This window comes from Solanum tuberosum, unplaced genomic scaffold, assembly GCF_000226075.1.
Source record: "Solanum tuberosum cultivar DM 1-3 516 R44 unplaced genomic scaffold, SolTub_3.0 scf00136, whole genome shotgun sequence".
NCBI classification, from domain to species: Eukaryota; Viridiplantae; Streptophyta; class Magnoliopsida; order Solanales; family Solanaceae; genus Solanum; species Solanum tuberosum.
In genome coordinates this window covers 840,303-867,974 of record NW_006239061.1, presented here as the reverse complement: position 1 = coordinate 867,974, position 27,672 = coordinate 840,303, and the positions used below count along the sequence as shown (strand labels likewise).

Below are 27,672 nucleotides of genomic sequence, written 5' to 3'. Positions count from 1 at the left end.
AATTAAATAAGTCTATTATTAAAAAAAAAAACTTTAATGACATGTCATGCCGACTAGGAGAGAGTGAGACTTTTGAAGTGTCAAGTATATTTGGAGGAAAATAGTGATAGTTGAGTGATATTTTGGTCCTAAATAAAACATAAATGATATTTCAAGGCAATTTTCTAAACTTGGGTGATATGTATATGACGTGTTTAAAGTATTAAAAAGATATTTATCAAGTGAAAGATTAATTAACTTTTATAGTGTAATAGCATCCATCATAGGAAGATAATAAGATGTAAATTAGTACTGAATTCCTAGTAAATGCATTTACTATAGCAATAGTATTTTCTTGGAATTGTTTAAGATAGGAAATCAAACGTAATCAGATCTTACCCTTTGTAGGTACAACAAGAATGCTATCTCAAACCTTAATTTGTTACAAGTATAAAGTTTTTAATGTGTTTATTAGAAACTTACTTTCAGTTTTGGCCAAACAATTATATAGCACCTCTAACTTGTCCACATTTTTTATTTTAATACTTTATTTTAGCCTTGTTCCATTTGAACCCTTAAACTTCATTTTTTAGTACCATTTTAACACAAAATACTATTTTTATGATTTCTTTATTTTTATATATATTCTTCAATTGCAACTTCTTATTTTAAATCGACATGTGTCAGTTAATTTTAAGTTAAAAAATTAAAAATTAAAAATTAACAAAAATAATTATTTTAAAAATAATAATTTATTTTTAAGAGTGTTATGTATTTTTGTGTGAAAAATAACCGACGAAATTGTATTGGTTTTCTTTCTTTAAAATCACCGATAACCTATACAAAGTCAGTCGAGTTTTAACATTGTTTAGTAGTGTTATTAGCAATGAACAAGAGTCTTTTTTTAGCAGTGTTATTAACAAAGTCAGTCGAGTCTTTTTAAAGATGGGTGTTTTTTTATTCGTATTGATTTATATTAAAAGTGAGTATTTGCGTTAAATTTAGATAGCCTAGATGATAAGAAAAAATAAATAAGTAGTGTTATTTAATTTAATTGAATGTTTAAGAAAGAAAATCAAAGAACTTCCGTCAATTTATTTTTATGCAAAAATACAGAGAAATATCAAAAAATAATATTATTGTTTGAAAACTTTTATGTTCGTTCGCGAATGTTTAATTTTTTTTCGAAAATAAACAGGCACACATCTATTTTTTTAAAATAAGAAATTGCAATTGAAGAACATAAATAAAAACAAATCATAAAAAATAGTATAAGTGTTTAAATGGTACAGAAAAAATGGAGTTTAAGGGTTAAAATGGAACAAGGTTAATTAAGTTGGAGTGCCAAAATGAAAAATGAGGACAAGTTTGAGGGGTTATTATGTGTTTGGCCTTTAGTTTTTGATGTATTTATTATCACATGGAAGAGTTTAAGATATGAAAAACTTAGGATCCGTTTGGCCCAAGAATATTTTGGAAAAACTTGGGGAAAATTTGGAAAGTGGTGTTTGGTCATATAACTTGAGAAATATATTGGTCAAATGTCCCAAGTTTCCAAATACTAGAAAAAATTAGTATTTGGGCCAAGTTCTAATATTTGGAAATTTTAAAAAATTTAAAAATTATCCCAAACTTTTATATTTTATAAAAAATACCCATTATATAATTAATTCCAACTAATATTTGTTACTATCTTCTCCGAAAAAGTTTGAGTTCTAATTAGAGTGATAAAATTGAGAAAAAATAATAATTTGTGTTTAATGGGTTATAATTATAACTAAATCAGTGACAAGTTTGAGTATGCGATTAATGTATTGTCTTGTCTTGTCTATATTGTTGATTGTTATCAATTACATTATAAGGTTATTTATTAACGGAACATATCCATTATAAAATGATAATATAAATTTATGGGTATTTTAAATAATTTTTAAAACTTATGTGTATAAATTATATTTTTTTTAAATAGTCAAATATTTTTGGGAAAATTTGGGGTGGTTAAACACATGATAAAACTTCACCGTAAACTTCACACAAATATGATTTGCCAAGAATATTTAAGAATTTGGGGTCAACCGCTTGCTTAATTTGGACAATTTGCAAAGTAATTATTACTCCCTTTGGCCACTTTTAATTGTCATGTTGCGTTTTTTGAAAGTTAAGTTGACTAATTTTCATAGTTGAATTAGATTATATTAATTTGATATTTTAAACAAAAAAATTAGATATTCAAAAACTATACGAAAAGTACTACAAGTTGCAATTTTTTGCATATCAATACGATGAAAAAATGGATCATAAAATGTTAGTCAAATTTTTTCTAATTTGATTCTAAAAAAAAAAACATGACAATTAAAAGTGGACGAATAGAGTAGTTCACAAAAAAAATAATACTCCATTTGAGTGATTGGGTGATTTGAGTCCATTGGAATTTGATCACATAATGGTAATGGTGAAATAATATGCTTTTAATTAAAAGGATACTCCCTCCGTTCTTGTTTAGTTGTTACCATTTTAGCTTTTCACACCTCTTAAGAAATTAGATAACTTCACCATTGTATCCTTATTAGTATTCTCTTCAAGTCAAGTTTTCAATAAATGAATATGAATTAGTTTATTTTGATTAATTAATTTGACCAATAAATATGAATTAATTACTTAGTTTTTCTATGTTGGTCAAATACATATTTTTAAAAGGGATAAGGGTCTGAAAAATACCCCAACTTTGGTCGGATTTGCTGTTGCGATACTAAACTTTCATGAGGACCTATTACCTCCCTAGACTATTTAATACCGTATTTTAAACATATATATTTGTCCACGTGGAAATAGTCTAGGGAGGTAATAGGTCCTTATGAAAGTTTAGTATCGCAACAACAAATCCGACCAAAGTTGGGGTATTTTTCAGACCCTTATCCCTTTTTAAAACTAATAACTTTTAAGAATAAAATAGAAAAAATAATATTTTTTATGCATTGATTTTATAAAATGACTAGTAATTAAGAAAAAAATATTTTTAATAATATCGACAGGTAAATAGAAACAGAGGAAGTACTTGGTTGGGCCATTCTGTCTAGAGAGTGAGCCTCTTGAACTAGGCAGCAGGAGAGCAAATGGCCTAACGAGACATTTAGAGGTTGTTTGGTTGGGAACAAGTTATCCTAAGGTTAGCTATCCCTCACACCAAACGACCCATTTTAACGAAGTAAAATGCAAACTTTAAAGGGTTTGGTACGCTATTTTTCACATATATATCATCCAGCCTATTAATATCATTAAGCTAATTTTTATGATAGAAAAATAACTCACCTTTTTACACGAATTGGCTATATTGTCAATTATTTTTTAATATTATCAAAATATAATTATTTCCAATAATTTCAAGATGTCTTTTACAAAATATGTTATTTATCTATATCTATACTATATTAAAAATATAAAGCTCCTTAAAAAATGTCGTTTGAATTTTTTGCCCTTCATTAAAAGATTTCGCTTTAGACAAAATCCTCTTTTCATATTTTTCTCCAATTATTATTTAATTTTAATAGGTTAAAGATTTAATACTGAAGTAAATAATTATTTACTTATATTTTATATCTTTTGTTTTTAAATTCGGTAGAAAATAGCTTTTAAATTTACTTTTAAATTTTCAATTCAATTCTTTTAAGACATTTGCCTTTGAAAATCAAGTTCTTATAATTTCGAACATTTTTTAATTAGGTTTAGTCATCTCTTCCTTTTTACTTTTTTTTTAGTTAAATTGTTTCTATAATTCAGAACTCTCAAGATAAGTAGGATTCACGTTTATTTTTAAAAAAAAATAATAAAGAAGGAATTGAAACTTGAAGTCCACAAACTTTTAAAAAAAAATTGCAACTTCTCATTATGAAACTAAAGTCAGAGCTCCAGTGGATTGACTTAAAAATTGATCAAACATACTTTTAAGTTATTCTTAACTTTTGGAGGGTTGGGAATATTAAAAAAACTTTAAAATGAGTTTTAAATGATTTTTTTTTAAAGAAGTTTAAAACCAAATGAGATATAATTATGAATTTATCGATGAAATTCGTAATTAATTTAATTTTTCTCTTTAATGATTGTTATCAGATGAGATATGCGATTTGATTACACGCAAATGCGCTTTGATTACACACGAAGCGCGTACATCAAATCTAATAATTTAAAATAAGTATGAGCTAAGAAATAGCCTTCAATATATAAGAAAAAGTTTTTAAAATTTTGATTTTAGACCACCTATTTAATATGACATGTTTGAGTAGAAATGAACGAACACACACATTATTAAGTATAGTCTAATATATTTACGTGATGATATATAAATAAAAAGAAACAGCGAGAATGGGCCAGATATTTGTTAGGGCGCAGACACAGAAGTATAAGATGTGCCGTTTTACAGCGAACCAATATAGAAGCCTAATGTTAGTGGTACAAGTATAACTACAGATAGCCTCTTCTCGAAAGCTCTCTCTTTTCTTCTCTTTCGGAGCCTCATCTTCCAAAAGCAGACTTTCTCCGTCACTCCTCTCAACCACCACACAACTACCGCCGCCGTTTCCGTTGCCGTTGCCGTAGCGGCGCGTAAACATCGCAAAATTCCGGCCAATCTCAGTAACAGGTCTGCTACAGAGTTCAGTCTTTTTGTAGGTTATTAATAAACTGTATCTGTGTTCGGTAAAGATGTAAATTGAGGAAACATATTACTGGTCTACCTGTATTGACTTTTTTTTTTTATATGGGCGACATTTTCTATTTCTGTTATACTATGCTCTGCTCTAAAAATCTGAACATTTTCATATTTGCTTACTAGATTATGTGTCTAATTTTGTGTCTTTTTTTGTTTTTCATTTGATTATGTGTTAATATGAGTTCTTTAGGGTTCTTGTGTTTCTTGTTAATAATTACCTCAATGTGTAAAGTGGAAGCTTGTAATGAGCTTATTGAATCTTTATCTCCAAACCACTGGGAATGATAAATAGCATCTAATTTCGATCTTACCACAAATAACCAGGAATTGGTGCTGAGTAATGCTTATTTTTGGGGGTGGGGAGGGTTGTTCTTCTCTATAGAAATATTCTTGGCTTAGTTGATTATGACTCCATTTGTATTTCCCTATAAAGAATAATGAAACAGTGCAAGATTGGTTGTCCAAGTGTCTTTGTGTGTAGCGAAAAATTCTTTATCACTTTAAGTTATTGTAAATTATGGTGGATCTTTTCCCTTTGTTCATCTTCTTGTGGATTAGCAGAAAGACGTTTTTAAAATCTGTCCTCTGCCTTCTGAATGTAGTCCTTTTTATTATACAACTACCTCACTCATAGTGTTTTAAGTGGAAATAATTCAACTTCTAATGTGTTCCTCAATTAAACTCATTCTAATGTGATGCTTTTTGTACTTGCAGTATATTAGATGGCAATCATACCTTGTGGAAGCACATGGGTTGCCCGGTGGGGAATTCAGCCTCAGTCTGTGCCAAAATTTCCTGTTACAAATATATTATCAGCTTCTCCATTTTGGTGAGTCATGCTGGGGAATTTTTGAACATGAACCACTTATTTGTTGTATAAGAAATATGATTTATTTGGAATTTTTATGGATTTTATCTGGAAATGCTTTGATTTTAGACCACCTATTTTATATGGTATGTTTGAGTTGAATTCAACACACACATTATTAAGTAATACATTTACGTGGTAATTAAAAAGAAACACCGAGAATGGGCCAGATATTTGTTAGGGAGCAGACACAGAAGTTTAAGATGTGCCGTTTTACAGCGAACCAATATAGAAGCACCCCAAAACCTTTTGCCGAATATATTCTTTTCATTTTCAAATTCTCGTATGTTGTGAAATCATTCTTGTAGACTGACCTTCTATTTACGTATGCTTGGTTAACCTCACAGCCTCATCTCTAATGTGTTCTTTTGGATTTAAACTCTGTATATTTTTAAGTCATTTATGCAAACTTCGTTTGCTAAAAGTTAACGTAATTGGTGATACAATTTAATTAGGCGAGGGAGAATTTTTTGGCCCTCTTCTGAATAGGGATGTCTAACGTCTTGAACTGGTACATGTTTTAGTTATGACTCAGAATTTTAGGTAGGCTGTAGATTTGAACCTACAGCACTTCATGACAGTTATAAGAGTAATTTCTTGCATTAACCATTTAGTTGTGACCTTGATAGAAAACTGTCCTACAGTTCAACTTTAAGAAGCCAAAACAAATGATTGTGCCATTAATGTTACTCTTTTGGAGATTAGCAGTTTCCATTGACAAATGTATTCCATATATGGAATTAGACTTCCACCTATAGCTTTTGAATACTTCTGGAGTTCTAGTGTAGTGGTGATTATTTAGTGAAAAAAGGTTGGGGTTCCATGATACATCTCAGTAAAAGTTGATGCAACAGTGTCATATGAGGTCTGTATGAAAGATGAAAGTTACATATTGTTCTGAATGGTATAAGGTGAAAGATACACGTTGACTTTAAAGAGTTTCTGATTTTTTCTGAAAAAGAATCTATAGATATATGTAAGTGTAACTTGATGGTCTTACGTCATACCCATAAATTATGTCTGTTTGTGTTAACCACAACACAATTGTAATCCCCCCTACCATCTAATGAAAGACAAACGAGATGTTGATCCAGTCCAGCCCCATGGCTAGTCCACAAAGAAATGATGTAAGTGGAGAAGGGTAGAGGGATGAATCCATTATTCACCGAGGTTCAAACTTTGCACCAGCTAGCTCTCGGGGATTGCTCGGTTATCTAAAAGAATAAGCAAACCATTTACATCTATGAAGTATATGAAATTGGCATGTTTTCTGACCCAAGAGACGATTGCCATATCTACCTGCTTAGCCAGCAGATGGCATCTGCCCACACTTGTTGACCTTGTTATTGTCTATGCAGTTTCTCAAGCAAGATAAGGGCATTGGCATCCCCAAATTCAACCCTTTTTTGTCAAGAATCCCTGCAAGCACTTTTCAGTTCAGTATCAAACAAGAACCACTATCAACGAAGGGGGACCAGTATAGTTGTTAGAGCTGAAAAAGTAAGATGCTTTGCTGATATTCTTTTCCTAGAATGTGATTTAGTTGTGAGAATATGAGTTGCATTTATGTTTGTGTGCGAGTTTGTAAATATATAGCATAGTAAAGCTGGTTTAATGCTGTTACATCTTCACAGGATTATTATGATGTCCTTGGCGTATCTAGAAATTCTAGCAAATCAGAAATCAAAAGTTGTGAGTACACTCTTCACTCTTTTCTTTTCTATTTTCTGCTTTCAAGTTTCCTCAACGAAGTTCATTCTAGCTTGTAGGTGGTTCTGTGTAATGAATCTTTACGGCCAATCTCTGTATTTGTTAAGAGATAAGGTTCTGAATAGTGTATTGCTTTCTTCATTTGATGCTGATGGTGAATATTTCTATAATTGTTTTTGTGCATTGATTTTGTTTTGGTAGTAGTGGTGAGAATCAGAATATCTGGTATATAATGTGAAAACAAGAATTATCCTTCTTGTTGGAAAGTAGTTTTATCTTCTTTGTATGCAATTTCAAACCTGGCCTCCTGAAATTTGGTCTCTCTAGAAACTTTTGAAGTTAGAGAATTTCAAAATTAGCATTGTCACCTAGTTTACGTATTCTGTCTTCTAGAATTCGCTAATCATTTATGTCCTTGAATTTTGACTGTAAATTAGAACTACTGATAGATTGCTCAAGAATTGTGCAGTTGAAAAAGATCCATTCATCATTGCATTCATGTTATTTTTCTAATCAACTGTTTTTTCTTGTTTAGCTTATCGAAAGCTTGCAAGGAGTTACCATCCAGATGTGAACAAGTGAGTATAGTCTCTGGAATTTTGAGATGTGATGCCTTTTACTATGATTTTCTTGTTGAAAGATCGTATAAAGTAGAATATATTGGATTTTCTCTAGCTTTAAATTTACTTCTTTATTTTGTTGAAGAGCCGTGTCTACCTACTCAAGCTCAGATGATTGAGTCTTTTCACTGATTTTGGTCACAGTTCCTGGAAATTTGAGATTAAGATGCTTTTTACTATGGTCTTACTGTTGACCCTTCACCCTTCAGGGTGGCCCAGTGGTTTGGTCTTGGGATTTCCATGTTGGAGGTCTCAAGTTTGAAACCCCTTGCCAAAAACAAGGGGTTTGCCTTCTGGGTCGAGGTTGTCGCACTGGGTTTGCCTAGTGCGGGTCACCTCTCCTGTGTGGTTTGTGAGCTATTGCATAGGAGAGGGGGTTTTACCCTGTGCACACCCAAAGGGTAGCGGCTGCGGGTTTCCTTTGTCATCAAAAGAACTATGGTCTTATTGTTGAAAGATGATATAGAGTAGCACATACTTAGATTTTTCTCTAGCTTTAATTTTTTTTGTATCTTGTTGTACCTGCTCAAGAACATATGATTTACCTCTTTACAAACTTTAATTTTCCTTATTTTGTGCGGAGAATAATAGTAGAAACTAGAAAATGAAGGTTCAGACTTGAGGAATAGTTATGGCAGAAGATGAATGAAGAATTTTGGAGTGGATATGTGAAATTGTGAATTTACCATATAATAGCACATCTTGTCTAGATTTTTTTAATCCAGGTTATATATTTCTATTTTTGAGTGTGTAATAATTAAAATGCTGCAAGGAATTGCCATCTTTCATTGAAAAACGGCATTATTTGAGGCCTTTCTGTTTATGTTTCTTTAAATGTAAATATGTTTTATTAACATGCTTTTTTACCATAATTTTTTGTGGCCTTTCTGTTTTATGTTTGAACTACATGGAAATCAGCACAACATATCCATATGATTCCATCCACAAATTATACGAGTTATTTCTTCTATTAGTAAAAGACTAGGCGGGGGGCTTAGATCAGTGAGTATTTGGTCACTATAAATGACCCAAGAAATAAAAAAATTAAATTTTCCCAATATAGAGCATAATACTGGGAAGGTCACACTAGCTGATGATAAGTAGTTTCCGTAGAATAAACATAAGATGTTGGGGATAGCTAGTAAGTGTTTATTAGTTGAACTTACAAGCTTTAGTTTCCTATTGACATAGTCAAGTACATTCATAAGGTGCACTGTCATTGTCAATCTATAATATTTTTCTTTACAGAATGTAAGATCCTTATATGTGCATTCATGTTCTTCCATATTGTAGAGAACCTGGAGCTGAACAGAAATTTAAGGAGATCAGCAATGCGTATGAGGTATAGTTCTTTTTCTTGGTGCCCTTTGTTCCACTAAAAGGTAACCGACAATTGACGACCATAATGGAGAATATCTCAAGCACTTCTTATGACATTTGATGTTTTGCAATAGGTTTTGTCCGATGATGAGAAACGTTCCATATATGATAAATATGGGGAGGCTGGTCTTAAAGGAGCTGGCGCAGGCATGGGGGTGAGAATTTCTTACTTTATAAGAAGATATAACAATAGTAGCAGATGGTTATCTTACCTAAATAATTTTTTCGACTTATTGTTCCTTACTTGTAGGATTTTAGCAACGCCTTTGATTTGTTTGAGTCTTTGTTTGACGGCTTTGGTGGTATGGGTGGCATGGGTGGTATGGGAGGTAGAGGTTCTCGGAGCAGGGCCACAGAAGGTGAAGACCAGGGCTATAATCTGGTTTTGAATTTCAAAGAAGCTGTATTTGGGGTTGAGAAAGAGATTGAAATTAGCAGGCTTGAAACTTGTGGTACCTGTGATGGATCAGGTGCAAAACCTGGGACTAAACCATCGACCTGTAATACTTGTGGTGGGCAAGGGCAGGTTGTGTCCTCAGCAAGGACCCCACTGGGTGTTTTCCAGCAGGTGACAACATGCTCTTCTTGTGGGGGGACAGGAGAGATTTCTACTCCTTGCGGCACCTGCAATGGTGATGGCCGAGTGAGGAAGTCAAAACGCATTAGCTTGAAAGTTCCACCTGGTGTAGATTCAGGTAGCCGTTTGAGGGTTCGTTCAGAAGGTAATGCAGGAAGGAGAGGCGGACCTCCCGGAGATCTTTTTGTCATGATTGAAGTCCTCCCGGATCCAGTATTAAAACGGGATGACACCAATATTCTCTACAATTGCAAAGTTTCTTACATTGATGCGATATTGGGTACAACTATGAAGGTTCCTACAGTAGATGGGATGGTTGATCTAAAGATTCCGGCAGGTACCCAGCCAGGGACAACATTGGTGATGGCCAAAAAAGGGGTGCCATTCCTTAGCAAACCAAATATGAGAGGTGATCAATTGGTGAGAGTGCAAGTTGAGATTCCAAAACGGTTGAGTAGTGAAGAAAGAAAGCTCATAGAAGAACTTGCCAGTCTAAACAAGCCTAAAGCTGCTACCAACAGTAAGAGATAGCTTGTAGCTGAAGCAACCAGGTTGTTTTTTCTTTCTAATACTTCCAATGATCAATATTCTGGTATGCTCTACCTACTGGCACACCGATATTAATGTTGATTCCTCGAACTCTACATAGTATAGTCGTAGACATAGACAATTTTGAGGTTTGATTTTGTGTTGTGTACTGTACCTACACCCAGTGAAATGCTGGAAAAGATCAAGAGGGCTGAGCTAAGATTGTTGATTTATTCTATATTTATCATTTTCTTCTCCATCAAAACTGCTCTGAGGTTACTTGTAAGCTGTGTTATCCAATAACCACTTCCATATTTTTAGTTTCGAGTTTTTCCCCAATCCCAGATGAATTTGATTTCTGGTTGTTTACTCGATAATGCTCTGCTTGTTTTTGTTACTGTTTCTGTTTTAATTTTTTCGATAATCTTAAGTAATACTAATTGAAAACATAAAGGATCTGAACTCTCCCTGCCCTTTTCTTCATTTTGTTTATATGAGAAGGAAACAAGTAACTTTTGTCCTCCCTGCCCAAAATGAAAGGCCGGGAAGGAGAAGTTCTTGTGCATATTAACATGGATCAGCTTTGACTTTTACCTCAAAAGTTAATTCAGAGTTGCAGATCGTCTTCCCCGACGTGATGAAGGCATCACACTGTTTTTTCAGTCCTGGATAGAGCACTAAGGCAGAAGCACCTACATATCCTCTCTTTTTTTCAATTCACCACAAGTATTATGAAATAGTATGACCCTGATTTCAGATATCAACGATGTGATAGCTGTGAGGAGAGAAAAAAAAGAGAGGGTATAAGCGGAGACATAAAACATTTCCATCTACTATTCTAGCCTTGGTAGACAGAGTTACCTGGTATATGTTGTTCTTGGTCATTAGAAAATAGAAAAGAAGAGTATATTAGTGAAAGATGGATAAAAAGAAAAGGTGGAGGGAGAGCATATAAAAATAAATGGGGTGAGAGAGGCTCGAACTCTCGACCTCAGGATTACTCAGAAGCTATGAGACCTACGCGCTAGCCAACTGCGCCACCACCCCTGTTGTTGTTTCAATACAAAATACTGTTTATACTGTAATGTCTTTTTCTCACTTCCAATGTGGAGTTTTTAAAAGACAAAATTTCTGCTCATGTGAGTGCAAAAGACAATATAGCCAGATCTTGAATGGATTATCTGGTTTACCAAGCAATTTAATTAACAAGAACATTCATATTAGTAGAAAGAAAGAAAAAATAAAATTTAAATCATTTACCAGAAATATGATAATTGTGGATGGTAGGTGCATAATGTGTGCTGAAAACAGTGAGAGAAAATATTTCTTGTTGATAACGTTCAATACAAAAAAAATAAATTGATTCTCTTACGTCTGATTTTGTCTATTTTCTTGGTATCTTTCACTTAATTATGACAGCCCACGTCTGTTGGTACGCCCATAAATTGTTTAACAGGAAAATATTTTTTATTAGAAACTTAATTTTTGACGTTTTGTTATCGAAAGATGGAATATTCTCCTTCAAAACCAGAAAAAATAAAAATAATTATTTTTCCAACAATTATCTTCTCTTCTAATTTTATATACTATAGCTAACAGTTTAACATTATTATTAATCTGTACTACTCAAAAATCACAGTTAAACAGTCTCCCATTTGTTAATATATATAATAATTGATCTTTAATATATATATTTTTTTCAAAAAATGTATTCACCATTCAATCACCACTCACGCCCACATGTATATATAGTAAACGTTCGGTAGAGTGTATTAACAAAAATAATATTTGCATTGTGTATTAGTAGTACCTTGTTTGGTATATTTTTCTATATTATGTATAACTAATGCAAACATTAGTTACACACTGTATTGTGTATTGAGGAGTGTATTAATAATACCATGAATTTCTAGGTATTAGTAATGCAAAGGATTTAATACATGTATTAGCATGGTTAAAAGACTCAATTAACCCTCAAGCACGTTTACATCTTTTCCATCATAATTGTGGAGGGTACTTTTATAAATAAATATTTTTATACAATACATATAAATTAAGTGCGAGGATCATGTAAATTTGAGTTATGCCTGATAAAGCTCTTCATTTTCTTCTTACTATCTGACACACCTCATTTATAAGAAGTTGTCAACCTAAAAACTTGTCAATCTTGTTTGATCGGTCCTCATCAGCACACCATGAATCAAGATGCCTCACGTAACTAAACACATATATTTTAATTACATAAAACTAATTTTTATGAAATAAATGACTTCTATCAAACCAAATACAAACCAGTACAAAGAGAATCACATGACTTATATAAATTCTAGATGACTATTCATGAGCTACAAACTCAAATATAGAAAACAAAGAAAAATATGGAGCGTCATAATGAAGGAAAAAAATCCCAAAAACCTCATGCTGTGTGCATACCATTTCCATCACAAGGCCACATAAATCCTATGCTAAAACTTTCCATTCTTCTTCACTCTAAAGGCTTTCACATAACATTTGTCAACTCTGAATATAATCACAAAAGATTACTCAAATCCAAAACCCCTTTTTTTCTTGATAATAATTTCCAAGATTTCATCTTTGAAACAATTCCAGATGGACTTCCTCTTATTGATGCTGATGTTACACAACATATTCCTTCTCTTTGTTTATCCACAAAAGAAAATTGTTTAGCACCATTTAGAGAGCTTTTAATCAAGATTAATAATAATTCATCTAATGTTCCTCCAGTTACTTGCATAATATTTGATGGAATTATGACATTTGCTTTGTTAGCTGCTCAAGAAATTGGTGTGCCAAGTGTTAGCTTCAGAACTACAAATGCTTGCAGTTTCATGTGCAATAAACATTTGCCTCTACTTATTGAAAAGGGAATTTTGCCTCTCAAAGGTTAGAATTCTTTAAAATACAATCTTCTTTAGTTTATTCTACCTATAGGTCAATTTCACCGATGGTTATTCAACTTTTTAGTTTATTCCGCTAAAAAAGCATAAAACTAATTTTTGTAACAGTAAAATATTTTTTCTATATAATTGGTGCATATGTGAAGTTGAATTAACTTTTGGTTTTTTTTTTTTTATACAATTTAAAAAGTTGAATGACCACGGGGTGAAATTAATCTATTTGTAACCATGTTTGTTAGTCGAGACAGTTCGTGGACCAACTATATATGTGAGTCCTTAGAAAAATAAATAATTTGTCCAAGTTGATATTCTCTTGTAATATAATAAATATAATATGCCTTGTTTTATTTTCTATGCAGATGAAAGTGACATTACAAATGGTTATTTGGACACGGTTATAGATTTTATACCAAGTATGAAAAATCTTCGTCTTAGAGAATTTCCCAGCCAAATCAGAACCACAAATATAAATGACAAAATGTTGAATTTTATTATGGGAGAAACTGAAAGAGCTTCAAAAGCCTCAGCTATTATTTTCCACACTTTTGATGCACTTGAATTTAATGTGTTGAGTGATTTATCCTTAATTTGTCCTCCACTTTACACAATTGGACCTCTTCAATTACTCACTAATCAACTACAAGAAAAAAGCCTAAAATTCCTTAGAGCCAATTTATGGAAAGAAGATGAGAATTGTGTCAAGTGGCTAAATTCTAAAGAGGAAAAATCAGTGGTTTATGTGAATTTTGGTAGCATAACAGTATTGACAAAAGATCAACTCATGGAATTTGCATGGGGACTTGCTAATAGTAAGAAGAATTTTTTCTGGGTAATTAGGTCTGATGCAGTTATTGGTGATGATTCTATAATTTTACCAAGTGAATTCATAGAAGAAACGAAAGAAAGAGGGTTGATTTCAAGATGGTGTTGCCAAGAACAAGTTTTGCAACATTCATCAATCGGTGCATTTTTTACTCACTGTGGATGGAATTCAGTGATGGAGAGTATAGGAAGTGGCGTACCCATGATTTGCTGGCCTTTTTTTGCTGATCAGCACATAAACTGCAGGTAATGCATGTTTTCTTTTAATCATTAATTATATATGCATCATATTACATGTTCATGACACGTATTATCCTTTTTGGCCCAACAAACTTTATATGTTTGTTTCTTGGGCATCAATTACTATTTGCATAGGCGTATGCAGAATGGGGTCATCAGGTTCAAGTGAACTCATGCTTCCCTCCTGAAATTATATATATTAATGTTATGTTTTTAAAAAAATACTTAAATATAGATGTGTGAACCCTCACTAGACGTATCAAATAATGCAATGATGATTGGGTGCACCTCTATGAGTGAGGTTATAAATTGGAATCTTACATCTATCTTGTTTTTTTCTTTCTAAAATTAGGTAACACCTCTCTAAATTCATTTATATATATAACTTTAATCTTTCAAAATTTTCAAGTTTGTCACATTGGAAATTCCTTTTTTTTTAGCACTGTAATTTTTTATATGTATAATTAAGGGATAAGGGTCTGAAAAATACCCCAACTTTGGTCGGATTTGATGTTGCGATACTAAACTTTCATAAGGACCTATTACCTCCCTAGACTATTTAATACTGTATTTTTTACCCCTGAACTATTTAATAGTGTATTTTTAAAGGTATATATGTGCCCACGTGGACACATTACTATTTATAATTTTGCCATTATTTTTTTAATGTCCCACGTGGACAGATATATATGTTTAAAATACGGTATTAAATAGTCTAGGGAGGTAATAGGCTCTCATGAAAGTTTAGTATCGCAATAGCAAATTCGACCAAAGTTAGGGTATTTTTCATACCCTTATCCCTATAATTAAACCAAATATGCATATTATAGATAGTAATACTGAATGATATAACATACAATCAATGGGTTCAGTTGATCTCAACAGACTATGTAGGGTGGATTCAAAATAAAAGATTTCTTGATTTTCATGTGCAGGTATGCATGTGATGAATGGGGTGTTGGTATGGAAATTGACAAGAATGTGAAGAGAGATGAAGTGGAAAAAATTATAAGGGAAATGATGGATGGAGATAAAGGAAAGGAAGTGAAGAAAAAGGCAAGTGAATGGAAAATATTAGCAGAAGAAGCTACTGGAATTGAGGGTTCATCAAGCTTGAACTTAGATAAATTAGTGAAAGATGTACTTCTATCCAATTATTCAGTTAATTAGTAGAATGATTAAAACAGAAAATGACAACGACCCCCTCTGTCATCTTCCCTGTGTTAAGCATATGGGCTCTGAAGCCCAGTGAGCATCTTTGGACTTTTCAAACTTAGCGAACTGAAACATCTTAGTAGCTAAAGGAAGGGAAATCAACTTGTGCCATTTACAATAACGTTTTCCTTTTCTTTCTTCTTTTTTAGGTATCTTATGTCCAGTGCCGCCCCGCCACAGCAGACGGGTTGCTTCCTCTGTCGTCGCCGGGGAATATTTAACTTTGACACGATATTTTTTACTCTCATAATACTTTAAATAATCAAATAATTAGATAATAGAACTCAGTCTGGATTGACTTAAAAAAGGTAACTATTTTTTAAGTTAAAAATAAAAAGTCAAATTTAAATAACTTTTAAGTCAAAAAATAAAAAGTAGGGGGAGCGGGAGACCTACTTTTGATTTTAAAACTTTTTTAAATTTATTATAAACTTATTTTAAGTTATTTTTAATTTTGTCAAATAATTTCAAATGCTAAAAATAACTTTAAAATAAATTTGACCAACTTTTAAATCAATCCAAATAGGCTCATAATCTTCCTGAAAAAGGTCTAAGCACTGTTGAACTTAACTAATTTAGGTTTTATATATGATTATTAGGGCATCTCCAACCCATACACCAAATTTGATGTCAACACTATTTTTGGTGTAATCAACTCCAATCCACTGCACCAAAATTTACACCAAAAAAATAATATTTTTCTCTCTTTTCATTATTATATTATTATTTCTTATTTCATAAAACAAATTCTTTCTGAAACATTCACCATATATAATTCGTATTATTTCCTTTTATAATCGTTTAATATAAAATTATTTTGTACCATAATTTTTTAAATAATATAAATTGCTAGCAAATATTATACATTATACATAATAATGGATAATACAAATAAAAGTGAAATCATTAATGAAATACAATTAAATAAACATTACATAATTGAAAAATTATTTTAAATTCTACATAAATATTCAACTTTCAAGATCACTACGGTGCTCCTATAAATGCTCTATTAATGCATTACGTAGTTCAAAATGAGCTTCTTTGTCCTTTATTATTTTATATCGAGCTAGAAATTGTTGAAATTGATAATTTATAGTAGAATTAACATAAATTTAATTTTTAAAAAAAGTAATATATAGAAAAATTAATTTATAAAAAAGCTAAATTTTATATCTAAAATTAATATTATAAAAATATTACATAAGAAATAATTAAATATACAAGAGATTTAATTAAAACATACAATTTATATAATGTTTAATTAAAAGTTTGTATAATGAAATAATATTAAAATATTAAAAAAGTGAATTGGTGTGATGAATAGTGTTACACCAAATTTGGTGTAAAAATTGGTGTGGGTTGGAGCTCAAAACACCAAATTTAGAATTTGATGTAAAATTTGGTGTTAGATTGGATATGGTCTTTTTAACTTCTTGGTGTTACCTATACTATTCCAACATTTTAAATCATTTTGAACGTACAGGGTTAAATATGTGATGGAACAGGACTTGTCAATTAAGAGAGCCAACTAGAAACTTCATTGGCCTCACCAATTCTCATTTAAATAGTTTGTCAGTAAAATAATTGATGTAACATCACAATCGTATCAGACAGTGTGTATCAACTCAATACAAGTATATCTTTTCGTTTCATAATTCATATTGACTTTTCTCAAAATAAAATTTATTTTTTCATGTTGCTTAGAAATGAAAAATATCTATTAAAGATTTATAACGATATTGGTACATGGAATCATTTTATAAAAGTATGACATTTGAACCTTACTCAAATTTCAAAAGTTAGCTTATGAAGAGCGGATTGTTTAATTCCATATAAGGAGATCACTAGTTCATTTTTCAATCAATTTAAGACTTTTATCCACTCTAACACATTTCCCTTACACAAGAAGGCGGAACACTAATGACTATCATCAGAGCTAATAATGCACCTGTCCATTAATACACATACGTACTGTGACAGCGCTCATTATTTTGAATAGTACAATTTAGACTTGGATCGTGATATATTTTATGAACTTGACCCGTTTAACTAAAACTTAAGTCTGATCAAATCCGACCATTTGCCACCTCATTTAACACATTGTTCAAGTTAATACAAGAAGAACCTCCTGGACTAGCAGCCTTCTCTGCTTCCTCCTTCCAATTCATAGCTTTCAACTTCATCTTCTTTCCCTTTTCGCCATCCATCAATTCCCTCACAAGAATCTCAACTTCATTTCTCTTCAGATCAACTATCTCCATTCCCATCTCCCACTCAATACAACTGTACCTACAATTCGTCTGTTGCTCCGCGAAAAACGGCCAACAAAGCACTGGCACTCCTGCACAAACACTCTCTAACGTTGAATTCCATCCACTGTGAGTCAAAAACCCTCCGATCGCACGATGTTTCAACACTTTCTCTTGAGGACACCAATTGGCTATCATCCCTCTGTCTTTAATTTCGCTTAAAAAATCTTCTGGCAATTTTACAGAGTCCCCTGTAATTAAATCAGGCCTAATGATCCATAAAAATTGCTTCTTAGTATTAGCAAGTCCCCATGCCATTTCTATAAATTGATCAAAATTCATCACAGTTATACTTCCAAAATTCACATAAACAACTGAATTTGACTCTTTTGTATCAAGCCATTCAATGCAGCTCAAATCTTCTTTCCACAAATTTGAACCAATTGATTTGAGGTTTTCATCAATTGTGTTATTGAGCATGAGCTGTAAAGGACCAATGGTGTAAATATGAGGATGTATGGCGAAAAGGGCATTTAAGGCATTATGTTCAAAGGCATCAAATGTGTTCAAGACTATAGCTGAGGCTTTAGAGATTCTTTCAGTTTCATTTATGAAGAAATTAAGCATAATATCATTAGGATCTGTTGTTCTGATGAAACTTGGAAAATCTCTTAACCTCATGTTTTTCAATATTCCAGGGACCCAATCTATCATCTTTTCCAAGTATCCGTTTTTAATGTCATTTTCATCTGCACAGTGAAAGAAAAAGAAACATACGTAGATGTATGAGCAGAGATAGATGATGAATTTGAACTCGAATATTTAATTTAAAACACATTTTTCGCTATTACTCGTGCGAAATTATGAATATAACTTTGTAAGTAGTGCAATTTATCTGGAAAAATATAAAAACTTTTTTGAATGAAAGGGCAAATATGAAAAATAATTTCATTTGAACAATGAAAACTTTCCAAAAGTTTAGTGAATATGGAATAGATGAGTACAAACTATCAATTAATAGAAACAGAGTTGTAAAATACTTCCTCCATACCTATTTATTTGTCAAATATTTCTTAATTTGATTTTTTTTTATTTGTCATTTTTGACAAATCAAGCAAGAACAATTTTTTTGCCTATTATACGCTGAATTTATTAACATTGAGTTAATATCTTTAAAAAATATAATGTATAAATATGTTTAAGACTTTATTAATTAATAAGGACAAATAATAAACTCACTATTCTAAACATTAATACGCGTGTCAAATTAAAATTTAACTAATAAAAAAAATTGAAAGGAGTAGTTATGTCAAGACCAGTAAAAATGAATGGTGGAAGTAAATGATTTATAATAGAATAGAGAGAGCCCATATTATTGATTTATGGGCTCCATATAGTCGTGTTCTAATAAAAAAAAGGAAAAATTACTTAAATACACAACACTTCTTTACCTATTCTCAATATTTTCTTACTCTTTTATTAAAATACAAAAATCCCTTATTTCCCCAATTCAACTTAACCGGATACTTTATTAGTTTAAGTATCCGCTCATTATTAATTAAAGTATCTGCGCTGCTATATTATGCATCCACCCGTTAATTAAGTATCTGTGCTGCTAACAACTTAATAATTTAAGTATCCGCTCGTTATTAATTAAAGCATCCGCGCTGCTATATTATGCATCCGCCCGTTAATTAAGTATTTGTGCTGCTAACAACTTAATAATTTAATCCGTTATTAATTAAAGTATCCGCGCTGCTATATTAAGTATCCACACTGCTATATTATGTATCCGAAAAACACTAAAAAAAGGGATTTTTGGTAATTAATGAAAGAGCAGGGAAAGGAAGTAATTTATTTCTTATACTATGTCATTTGCCTAATTTTTACAAAAAAAAATTCTTTAATTGAATGTAGTACTACTTAAATTGGAACGGTTTACCTAAAATTAGCTTAGAAATACCAAATACACCCATAATTGACCACTCGCCGGAAGCGTAAGGTTTCAAAAATATGATGATTTAAAGTTTTTGTCTTCTTTAATGCATTTAAATCAACTTTCGACCCTTATGTCCCATCAAAAGTATCGGTTGGACGTTTTTAATTAGTAGATTTTTTTTTTTAATTTATGATTAGGACCAAAAGGAGAAATAATTTTACTTTTCACAGTCGTATACGATTCTCTAACTACATTGTTGAAAATGATTAATTTGTATGAAAAAGAAAGTCTCCAACCCTCCAACTTTCGTTTCTAAGAGATTCAAATCTTATTATATTATTCATGGTGTTTTTAGGTTGAATTTTTTTTTGCTGGCGAGATATATATATATATATATATTTTAATTTATTTGTCTGATTTTGACTTAAAAAGTAAGTAATTTTTTTAATCTTGTACTGATCATAAACTAAACATGTGTATAAGGTATAAAAGTGTCATATAATTTTATGGTATTAAATATGCTAGGTGGAAAGATAAAAGTAAATACTCCAGTTGTTGAAAAAGAAGAAGAGGAAAGAGACATTTTTAATAAAATGGACTAAAAAACAAAGTAAGATAAACAAATTGAAACATAGGAGTGTTATAAGTACTTCCTTTGTCCAATAATACTTGTCCACTATTAACTTTGCACACTTCTTAAGAAATTATAAATAGAAGAGTTATTTTACTATATCACCCTTTAATGGGAAGTGACTATAGTTAATGACAAGGGTAAATTATGAATTAAGTAAACTTATCCATTAATTTCATAAAGTTGACAGGTATTGTTGGACATCCTAAAATAGTATAGTGAACAACTAGACAACTATTGTTGGAGGAAGACAATATAACTTAAATCATTTATAGAAGTTAGTTTACTTGTTACTCCCTTCGTCCATTTTTATTTGTCATGTTGTGTTTTTCGAAAGTCTTGATTATTTTTAAAGTTAAATTAGATTACATTATTTGATATTTTAAACAAAAAATTCATATATTCAAAAACTAAACGGAAAGTACAATTTTTCGCATATCAATATGATGAAAACATATATCGTAAAATGTTAGTGAAATTTTTTATAATTTGACTCTAAAAAGGAAATTATGATGTAGTATGAGTTACACCATTTATTTTAAGTAACTCGATCCTTGTTTGTATAAAGATTTTTCATGCCGATAGATTTAATACGATTTTGATAGATTAAGAGGCCGTTCAGAAAGGAAAAAGGAGGATTTAGTGAAGATTGTAAATTAATTACCTTTGAGAGGAATGTATCCTCTTTGAACAAGGTGATGATAGTGCAAATAACACATGAAACCACAAGCACTTGCAGTCCAAAACAACACCTCCGGAATACCCAACTCCTCAGCAGCATCCAAGGTGAAACTCATAATTACATCAGACACGATACACGTCACTGGAGGAACAACGCCGTTACCCTCCGCGTTAATTTTATTAATAAGGTTGCGAAATGGTACCAGACAATTCTTAGATGTAGAAGCACAAAGAGAAGGAACATGTTGTGTGGCATCAACGTCGTGGTCTGTCGATGGGAGGCCGTCCGGTATGGTCTCGAACCGGAAGCCCGGTAATCCATCGAGAGACTGTGGACCATTGGACCGGAGAAGACGTTTGTGGTTAAATTCAGTGTTAACAAAAGTAATGTAAAAGCCATTGTGATGAACAAGTTTGGCTAGTTTGAGCATTGGACTTATGTGACCTTGTGCTGGATAAGGTACGCACACCACATGACCACTTTTGAAATTTGCAAAACTAGCCATTTTTATTTTTTTGGGTCTGTCAAGTGATGTTTGTTCGAGATTCATAAAGTAATTGTGGTCACTTTTATAGCCACATTTATTTGTATATGATGTCCACTCCGATAAGACTCGGTAAAAATGGACTATAAGACTTTTTTTAATTAATTTGCAATATTTGCTAATTCCTCAATTTAATTATTTCTCTTACCTAATCAATGAAATATATTTATACCTTCTATAGAAACAAGAAAAACACTGGGCCCTGGCTAGTACAACATTTCTTTTCTTTTCTTTTCAATTTTCGTGTTTCGGTATCCACATTGAAGCTCGATTAAATTTGAGTTTGCATGGAAAAGTCCCACATTGAAGATAAACGCTTCATAACAAAAGTAACTTTATATCTAGAGAGACTCGAATCTGACAACATTGCAACATTCTTCGTAATTGTAGTATCTATACTAATTCTCCCTTTGTTTCAAATTTATACGACGCTTTCAAATTTAAATTACGTAAATTTTAATTCACATATTAAAATATAATATTTCATCATAATGATATAAGAAGAATTATAATTTATAATATTATACTTTTTTATTAAAAAAATAATTTTATAATAATAAATTAATTTAACTGTAAAAATTAACTAAATTTAACTCTCTTAAGAGAAATAGTATCACATAGCGAATACTACTAAAATTATACAGCCGCCTCTCCACCTACCAGCTGGGTGATATTTTGTTCAGAACTTTAGGTTTGTGTGCCAAACTTTTAACTCGAGATTTAAAAATTGTTCGTATGGAGATTATATTAAAGTATTTATACTAATATTGAATAATAAGATGAGTAATTTTTTTAAAATTATGTATACATGAAAGCTCATAATAACATGTATACATGAAAATTTATAATAGTAAGTGAGTATTTGTATAATGGAAAGGATATATATGTGTCACTTTCATAACGAGGGTATATTAGCTTTAAATAACAAAGTTGAGGGTATATCAGCTTTAAATGACAAAGTTGAGTGATATATCATGCCCTTTTCCCTTCTTTTAAATATTACTATATCAATTTATGAAATTATACTGAATATGTTATTATTATTGTAGTTTATTAATTTGGTGAGTATATTTTGATACAATTTTATATTGAATATGCTATTATTATTGTAGTTATATGTTTAGTTTGGTGAATTCATTTTGCTATGACTTTTTTTTTCCATGTATTCATGTTGTGAGTTTTCTTAAAAAAAGGAAATTCTCCTTCTATAATTGTTGTGATTCTAAAATATATTCATTCTATTTTGATTATTGCGATTGTGAATATGAAATTTTGACTGTTACCTTTATTTAAAAATCAAAACTTTCGAAGAAAAATATAAATTTTTTTATTATAGCGTCACTAATGTGGAAATTTTTATTTAAAGCAAAATATAACTACTTAAAGAAACGTTTTTGATGAAATGTCGTTACTCTAAGAATGTACTTTTAGTCCAATTTATTTAAGGTTTACGGTTGATGTAGAACGTAAATAATGATTTAATAAAATTTATATTTTCATTTTAATCATTGTAAAAAAAATTTATCATCAGAAATTTTGAATAAAATAATACGTAAAACATTCTCTAGAGTCCGTTTAATTTATTTTATTTTTAAAAAAAAATATTGTATTACTTTTGTTAAATTTTAAAATAATAATTTATTTAAATTAAAGATTGCTAGATTTAGAGAGAACTAATATATGCAAAACTAATTTATTTTTCATTTCAGCATCAACAAAATTGTCAACTTTTTTTAACATCACCAAAAACGTTGTTCCTTTTTTTAAAAGAAAATGCAAGTTCAGTTTGAACAGTTCAGTATGTAATTTTGATTTTTAATAGAATCAAAAGGATCATTATTTGATTTAGATGAAGAAATAAAATAGTACTAATGTTTATTGAGTTAAAATAAGATTAATATTAGGCCTCACCATCAGTTATCATTTAATTGGTTTGTCAGACAAATTGGTGTGTATGTGTGTTTGATATGAAATAAAATGTTTATAGAATATTACTTATTTTTTCAAAAAATTTATTTTTTGATATTTGCTTGGAAAATGAAAAATACTTATTAAAGATTGACAAGACATGGGGCCATTTCTGTACAGAAATGGTCAGAAACACTTGCAACTAAGCTATAATGCACATGTCCACGAACAGACGGATTGAGACATAATATAACGAACCCAAACCTATTTTTATTCCACAAATTTTAGATAAGTTGGATTATACTAATTTATTTTAAGTTTGATTGAATCCGCTCATTTGTCACCTCAAATTGGGAGCGAAAAGCACCTCCTTAAACAATTTGTTCAAATTAATACAAGAAGAACCTCCTGTAAAATGCTGTCAATCATAATTCATAAAGATGCAAGTTCAGTATCAAGTAAACAAAAAAGTAAATTAGAGGGTGGTAAAACACATTTCCTATATCTTATTTCTACCTTATCACTCCACTCTTTATTCATGTACAATTTCTTCTTTCCTTGTTTCTTTCTTTTCTGGATTCATTTGAGTGCACTCTTGGCACATAATGTGTGTTCAGTTCAACTTATAGCTTACAAACAAGTAAAAGCCACGAAAAGTGACCACCTAAAAATTTGGTACCTAGTTGTTCTGTGTCCTGCTGAGTTAATTCACAGGCGCAAATTGTTGATCAATCAGTCGTTGAGCCCCTTCAACGATCCTCTTAATCACTTCACCTGCGGGTAGAATTTCCTTGATAAGACCGATGCTCTCACCAGCATACATCGCCATGCTTTCTATATCGCCAGTAGTTGTGGCATTTGGTACAGTACCAGCAAAGCGACGAACCTCTCTTTCCTGTTAAATGAAACTAATTACTACATTCTTAAGAACTAGGTACAGATAGAAGAATTTCACTCATGCTTATATTATAGTTCACATACTTCTCCCACAACGAGATAAAATGCATAGGATCAAGTATCAAATGATAAGACGAGCTGGTATCAGTGTCAAATAGAAAACTAACAAGTTAACAACATAAAAGGTTGATCACAGAATGAAGAGTCATATATAGGATAGGAACATTTTCAAGATTGTGTTAGGAAGAATGTAATCTCAGATACTCACCTTGCCATGTATGATTGTGCGGCCAATGACAGGTTGATTTGACTCATTCTCATGACATGGGAGCTCCTTCCATTCCATGAAGAAGGGGGTTGCCAGAACACGTTGTGGTGCCCCTGGCCACCTTGCACGACCAAATACATCTGTGTACTCTGTTTGATCAAATTCAATCAGCTTCCTCTTATACGTTGGGTGTGCATAGCTTTCCTCTGTTGCAAGAAACCTGAAAAGGTATAAGAATTTAATAACTTAGCCACTGATTTGCATATCCACAAGGACATGAATAGTTTTTATGTGAGGGAAGCTCCTAAATAGTCCTGTCTGATGCGCTGAAACATCTATTATCACAGGATATGTTAGCATCTTGTGATATATATGTCATCATTCCATCTCTACTGTCAGGGGCCAAAACATTTCAGAATAGAATTATGTCTAGAATTTATTCATTTAATATTCTTGACGCCTCATACATGTGAATGTACGATAAAAAAAACTATTGAAAAATAAGAGTCCACATTGACCAACGACATCAAACCTACAACGATGCATCTCTCCCATAAAAATGCACATAAGAAACTATCTAAGCAAGAGGGCATAGTAAACTGCAATTTATAAGTCAGACTTAACTTCTAAACAGCAATGGCCCAGCATGATTAACAGGATATAAGCCGGAGAGGAAGCAGGTACTGATAATAGATTAAACACCTTTAAAATGTTAGAACTAAAAGATCCATACCTGGTACCTAATGAAACACCCTGTGCACCAAGGGCCAGAGCAGCAACATAACCACGCTCATCCACTATTCCTCCAGCAGCAATTACTGCTATGTCACGACCACGAACAAGATCGACTACTCTAGGCAATAAGGTGATTAAACCATCCTAAAAGGATATCAACCAAGTAGGTCATATATTATTCGATAAGTAATTTTACAAAAAAGTGGCGACAAGATCGACTTCAACAGAAACAATTAGGATTTGAGGGGAAGAGGGGGGGAGGAGGGAAGTGCTTGAAGTGAAATATTCTCAAGGAAGAACAAATATTGTTAACTTGATGAAAAAACCATTGCATATCATGAAAATTATCACCATTATACCTGGCCAATTACATGGCCTCCTGCTTCCCGACCTTGGACAATAATTGCATCTACACCAGCATCAGCAGCTTTCTTTGCTTCTTCATAGCTGCCAATCTTAAAAAACAACACATGTGCTTTATAAGCTACATTTCAGGAATAAGTAGGTGAAGGTAAGTTCTCTATTCTTTCACAAATGTAAGCAAAAAGAAGAAGCCACCTAACTTGAAGAGGCATTAACAATCATGCTACAGGACAAGAGGGAAGCTAAGAATGAAATACTTCAAACTATATCACTAAGACATACAACAACTACAATTCAGTCCAAAACAAGTCGGGATCAGCTATATGAATCCTCAATGATCATGTTTCTCCATTTAAATTCATCTCAAACCAACACTTAAAGAAATCATTCAATATAGATTTTCAATATATGTAACACCATTATATGAGTAATTGTGAATTCTTAAACCTTAAAAATTAACTTGCAAGAAAGAAATAACTCATGATAAAAATAGGAGTATCTTGTACTTTGCTCATTTCTAGGAATTTGTGTATCATTCTGGTGAATAGTCACCTTCATTGATGAACTCTACTAGAAAAAGAAGAATAGAAGTTCATGAGCAGAATAGAGCAATTTAAAGCAAACCCCCACTCTAATCCAGCTAAATAAATTGACAAAATGATCCAACATCATGTAATGCGACATGTTAATGATGCAAGTGATTCCAATGACAAATAGTGAATTTTTGAAAATGTGAAAAGAGTTGTGTTGAAAACTTACTTGTGGTACAACTTTGACCCCAGCTTTATGAGCTTCAAGAACCAACTCCTTTGAACATTCACCCCAATAAAGCTGCAATACTGCAACCTTCTCATCCAGTATAGCTTTTACATTTTCCTTGTGAGGAAATGCAAGAATAACACCTATCCCAAATGGTTTGTTAGTTAAGGTTCTAGTCTTCCTTATGAGCTCTCTCACATAATCAGGATCTTCCTGCCACACACACCAAAAAAAATTACACGGTTAGATTCTTCTACCCTTGTACAGGACTAAAGTTTCAGCAGCGCGTTTTACTATAATCATACACTTCCATCATTCTATGAGCGAACAATTCCGAGTCTAACCAAAGATTGATTAATATACAAGATAACCATTGACTGAACAGGATTGACCTGTACAATTAAGCTCTCAACTTTGTACACTGAAATTAAAATAGGAATTTAAAAACATAAAACAATCAGAAATTTCGATGAAGATTTGAAGGGTTTTATTATGATATGATAGACAAATCAATATATAAGAAAACAAGCTTTAGATGCATTTTAAAGCGGTAGAAGTTGAGAAGAAGAAAGATACCCAATCAGGGACTCTGAGAAAACCAAGAGCACCAGCATTAGCAACAGCAGCAACAAGCTGTGGACTTGAGATATCAGGTCCCAAAGGTGCTTGAACAATCCCATACTCAAAACCCAAAATTCCTCTCCAACCCATGTCTTGCCCAAAAACTATTCAATGTTTCTGGCATCAAATTTATAGTAGACAAACGGCTTCTGTCATGTGCATTTTTTTATAGAATACGGTATAAAGTTGTCGACTATTGTGAAATATGCGTAAGCCACTACGTCGGTCTAATCACCTTTGGGAAATGATTGAGATTTGAGCTGACTCAGATTCAATACAGAGGGTAATGTTGATTCATAAAAAATTAGCATAGCAGAAATTCGGATCCTTTGCACTTGAGCAACTTACTTAAATGTTTTATATGTTGATTATTAATTTTTGCCACTTTTATTTTTTGTCAATTCAGAATAAATGACACATTTTTATTGAATGACACTAATAATATTTAACTATTAAGCACTTAACTTATAATTTCAAATTTATTAATTCTAATTATGAATTAATTTGTGAA

The 27,672-nt window shown here is 31.6% G+C and overlaps 4 protein-coding genes and 1 non-coding gene across 6 annotated transcripts; 2 read left to right on the top strand and 3 right to left on the bottom strand.

The window, feature by feature from the left end:
* Nucleotides 1-4,365: 4,365 nt before the first annotated feature.
* LOC102605311 (chaperone protein DnaJ-like) lies at nt 4,366-10,711 on the top strand. 2 transcript variants are annotated; one of them, XM_006351705.2, is made up of 8 exons: nt 4,366-4,615; nt 5,399-5,513; nt 6,911-7,052; nt 7,187-7,244; nt 7,798-7,840; nt 9,176-9,224; nt 9,337-9,417; nt 9,513-10,711. In XM_006351705.2, the coding sequence occupies exons 2-8, from the start codon at nt 5,407-5,409 to the stop codon at nt 10,368-10,370; spliced, it is 1,338 nt and encodes a 445-aa protein (XP_006351767.1). In that variant the 5' UTR covers nt 4,366-4,615; nt 5,399-5,406; the 3' UTR covers nt 10,371-10,711. The 2 variants fall into 2 exon arrangements, with proteins under 2 accessions (XP_006351767.1, XP_015166135.1); XM_015310649.1 differs by having other exon boundaries at nt 4,366-4,640.
* A 618-nt stretch (nt 10,712-11,329) lies between these two features.
* Nucleotides 11,330-11,414, bottom strand: TRNAM-CAU (transfer RNA methionine (anticodon CAU)). The gene is given in 2 exon segments: nt 11,330-11,365; nt 11,377-11,414. It is a non-coding gene; the product is annotated as a tRNA-Met (tRNA).
* Nucleotides 11,415-12,626: 1,212 nt separating this feature from the next.
* LOC102604972 (7-deoxyloganetin glucosyltransferase-like) lies at nt 12,627-15,538 on the top strand. Its single transcript, XM_006351704.2, has 3 exons — nt 12,627-13,271; nt 13,645-14,353; nt 15,283-15,538. The coding sequence occupies exons 1-3, from the start codon at nt 12,746-12,748 to the stop codon at nt 15,515-15,517; spliced, it is 1,470 nt and encodes a 489-aa protein (XP_006351766.1). The 5' UTR covers nt 12,627-12,745; the 3' UTR covers nt 15,518-15,538.
* Nucleotides 15,539-17,495: 1,957 nt separating this feature from the next.
* On the bottom strand, nt 17,496-21,623 carry LOC102604633 (7-deoxyloganetin glucosyltransferase-like). Its single transcript, XM_006351703.2, has 2 exons — nt 21,049-21,623; nt 17,496-18,563 (listed from the first exon to the last, which is right to left on the bottom strand). The coding sequence occupies exons 1-2, from the start codon at nt 21,614-21,616 to the stop codon at nt 17,632-17,634; spliced, it is 1,500 nt and encodes a 499-aa protein (XP_006351765.1). The 5' UTR covers nt 21,617-21,623; the 3' UTR covers nt 17,496-17,631.
* A 2,304-nt stretch (nt 21,624-23,927) lies between these two features.
* LOC102604305 (nitronate monooxygenase) lies at nt 23,928-27,297 on the bottom strand. Its single transcript, XM_006351702.2, has 6 exons — nt 27,117-27,297; nt 26,541-26,753; nt 25,778-25,873; nt 25,417-25,562; nt 24,684-24,903; nt 23,928-24,413 (listed from the first exon to the last, which is right to left on the bottom strand). Exons 1-6 carry the CDS (start codon nt 27,249-27,251, stop codon nt 24,222-24,224), a joined length of 1,002 nt encoding a protein of 333 aa, XP_006351764.1. The 5' UTR covers nt 27,252-27,297; the 3' UTR covers nt 23,928-24,221.
* Between the last annotated feature and the right edge of the window lie 375 nt (nt 27,298-27,672).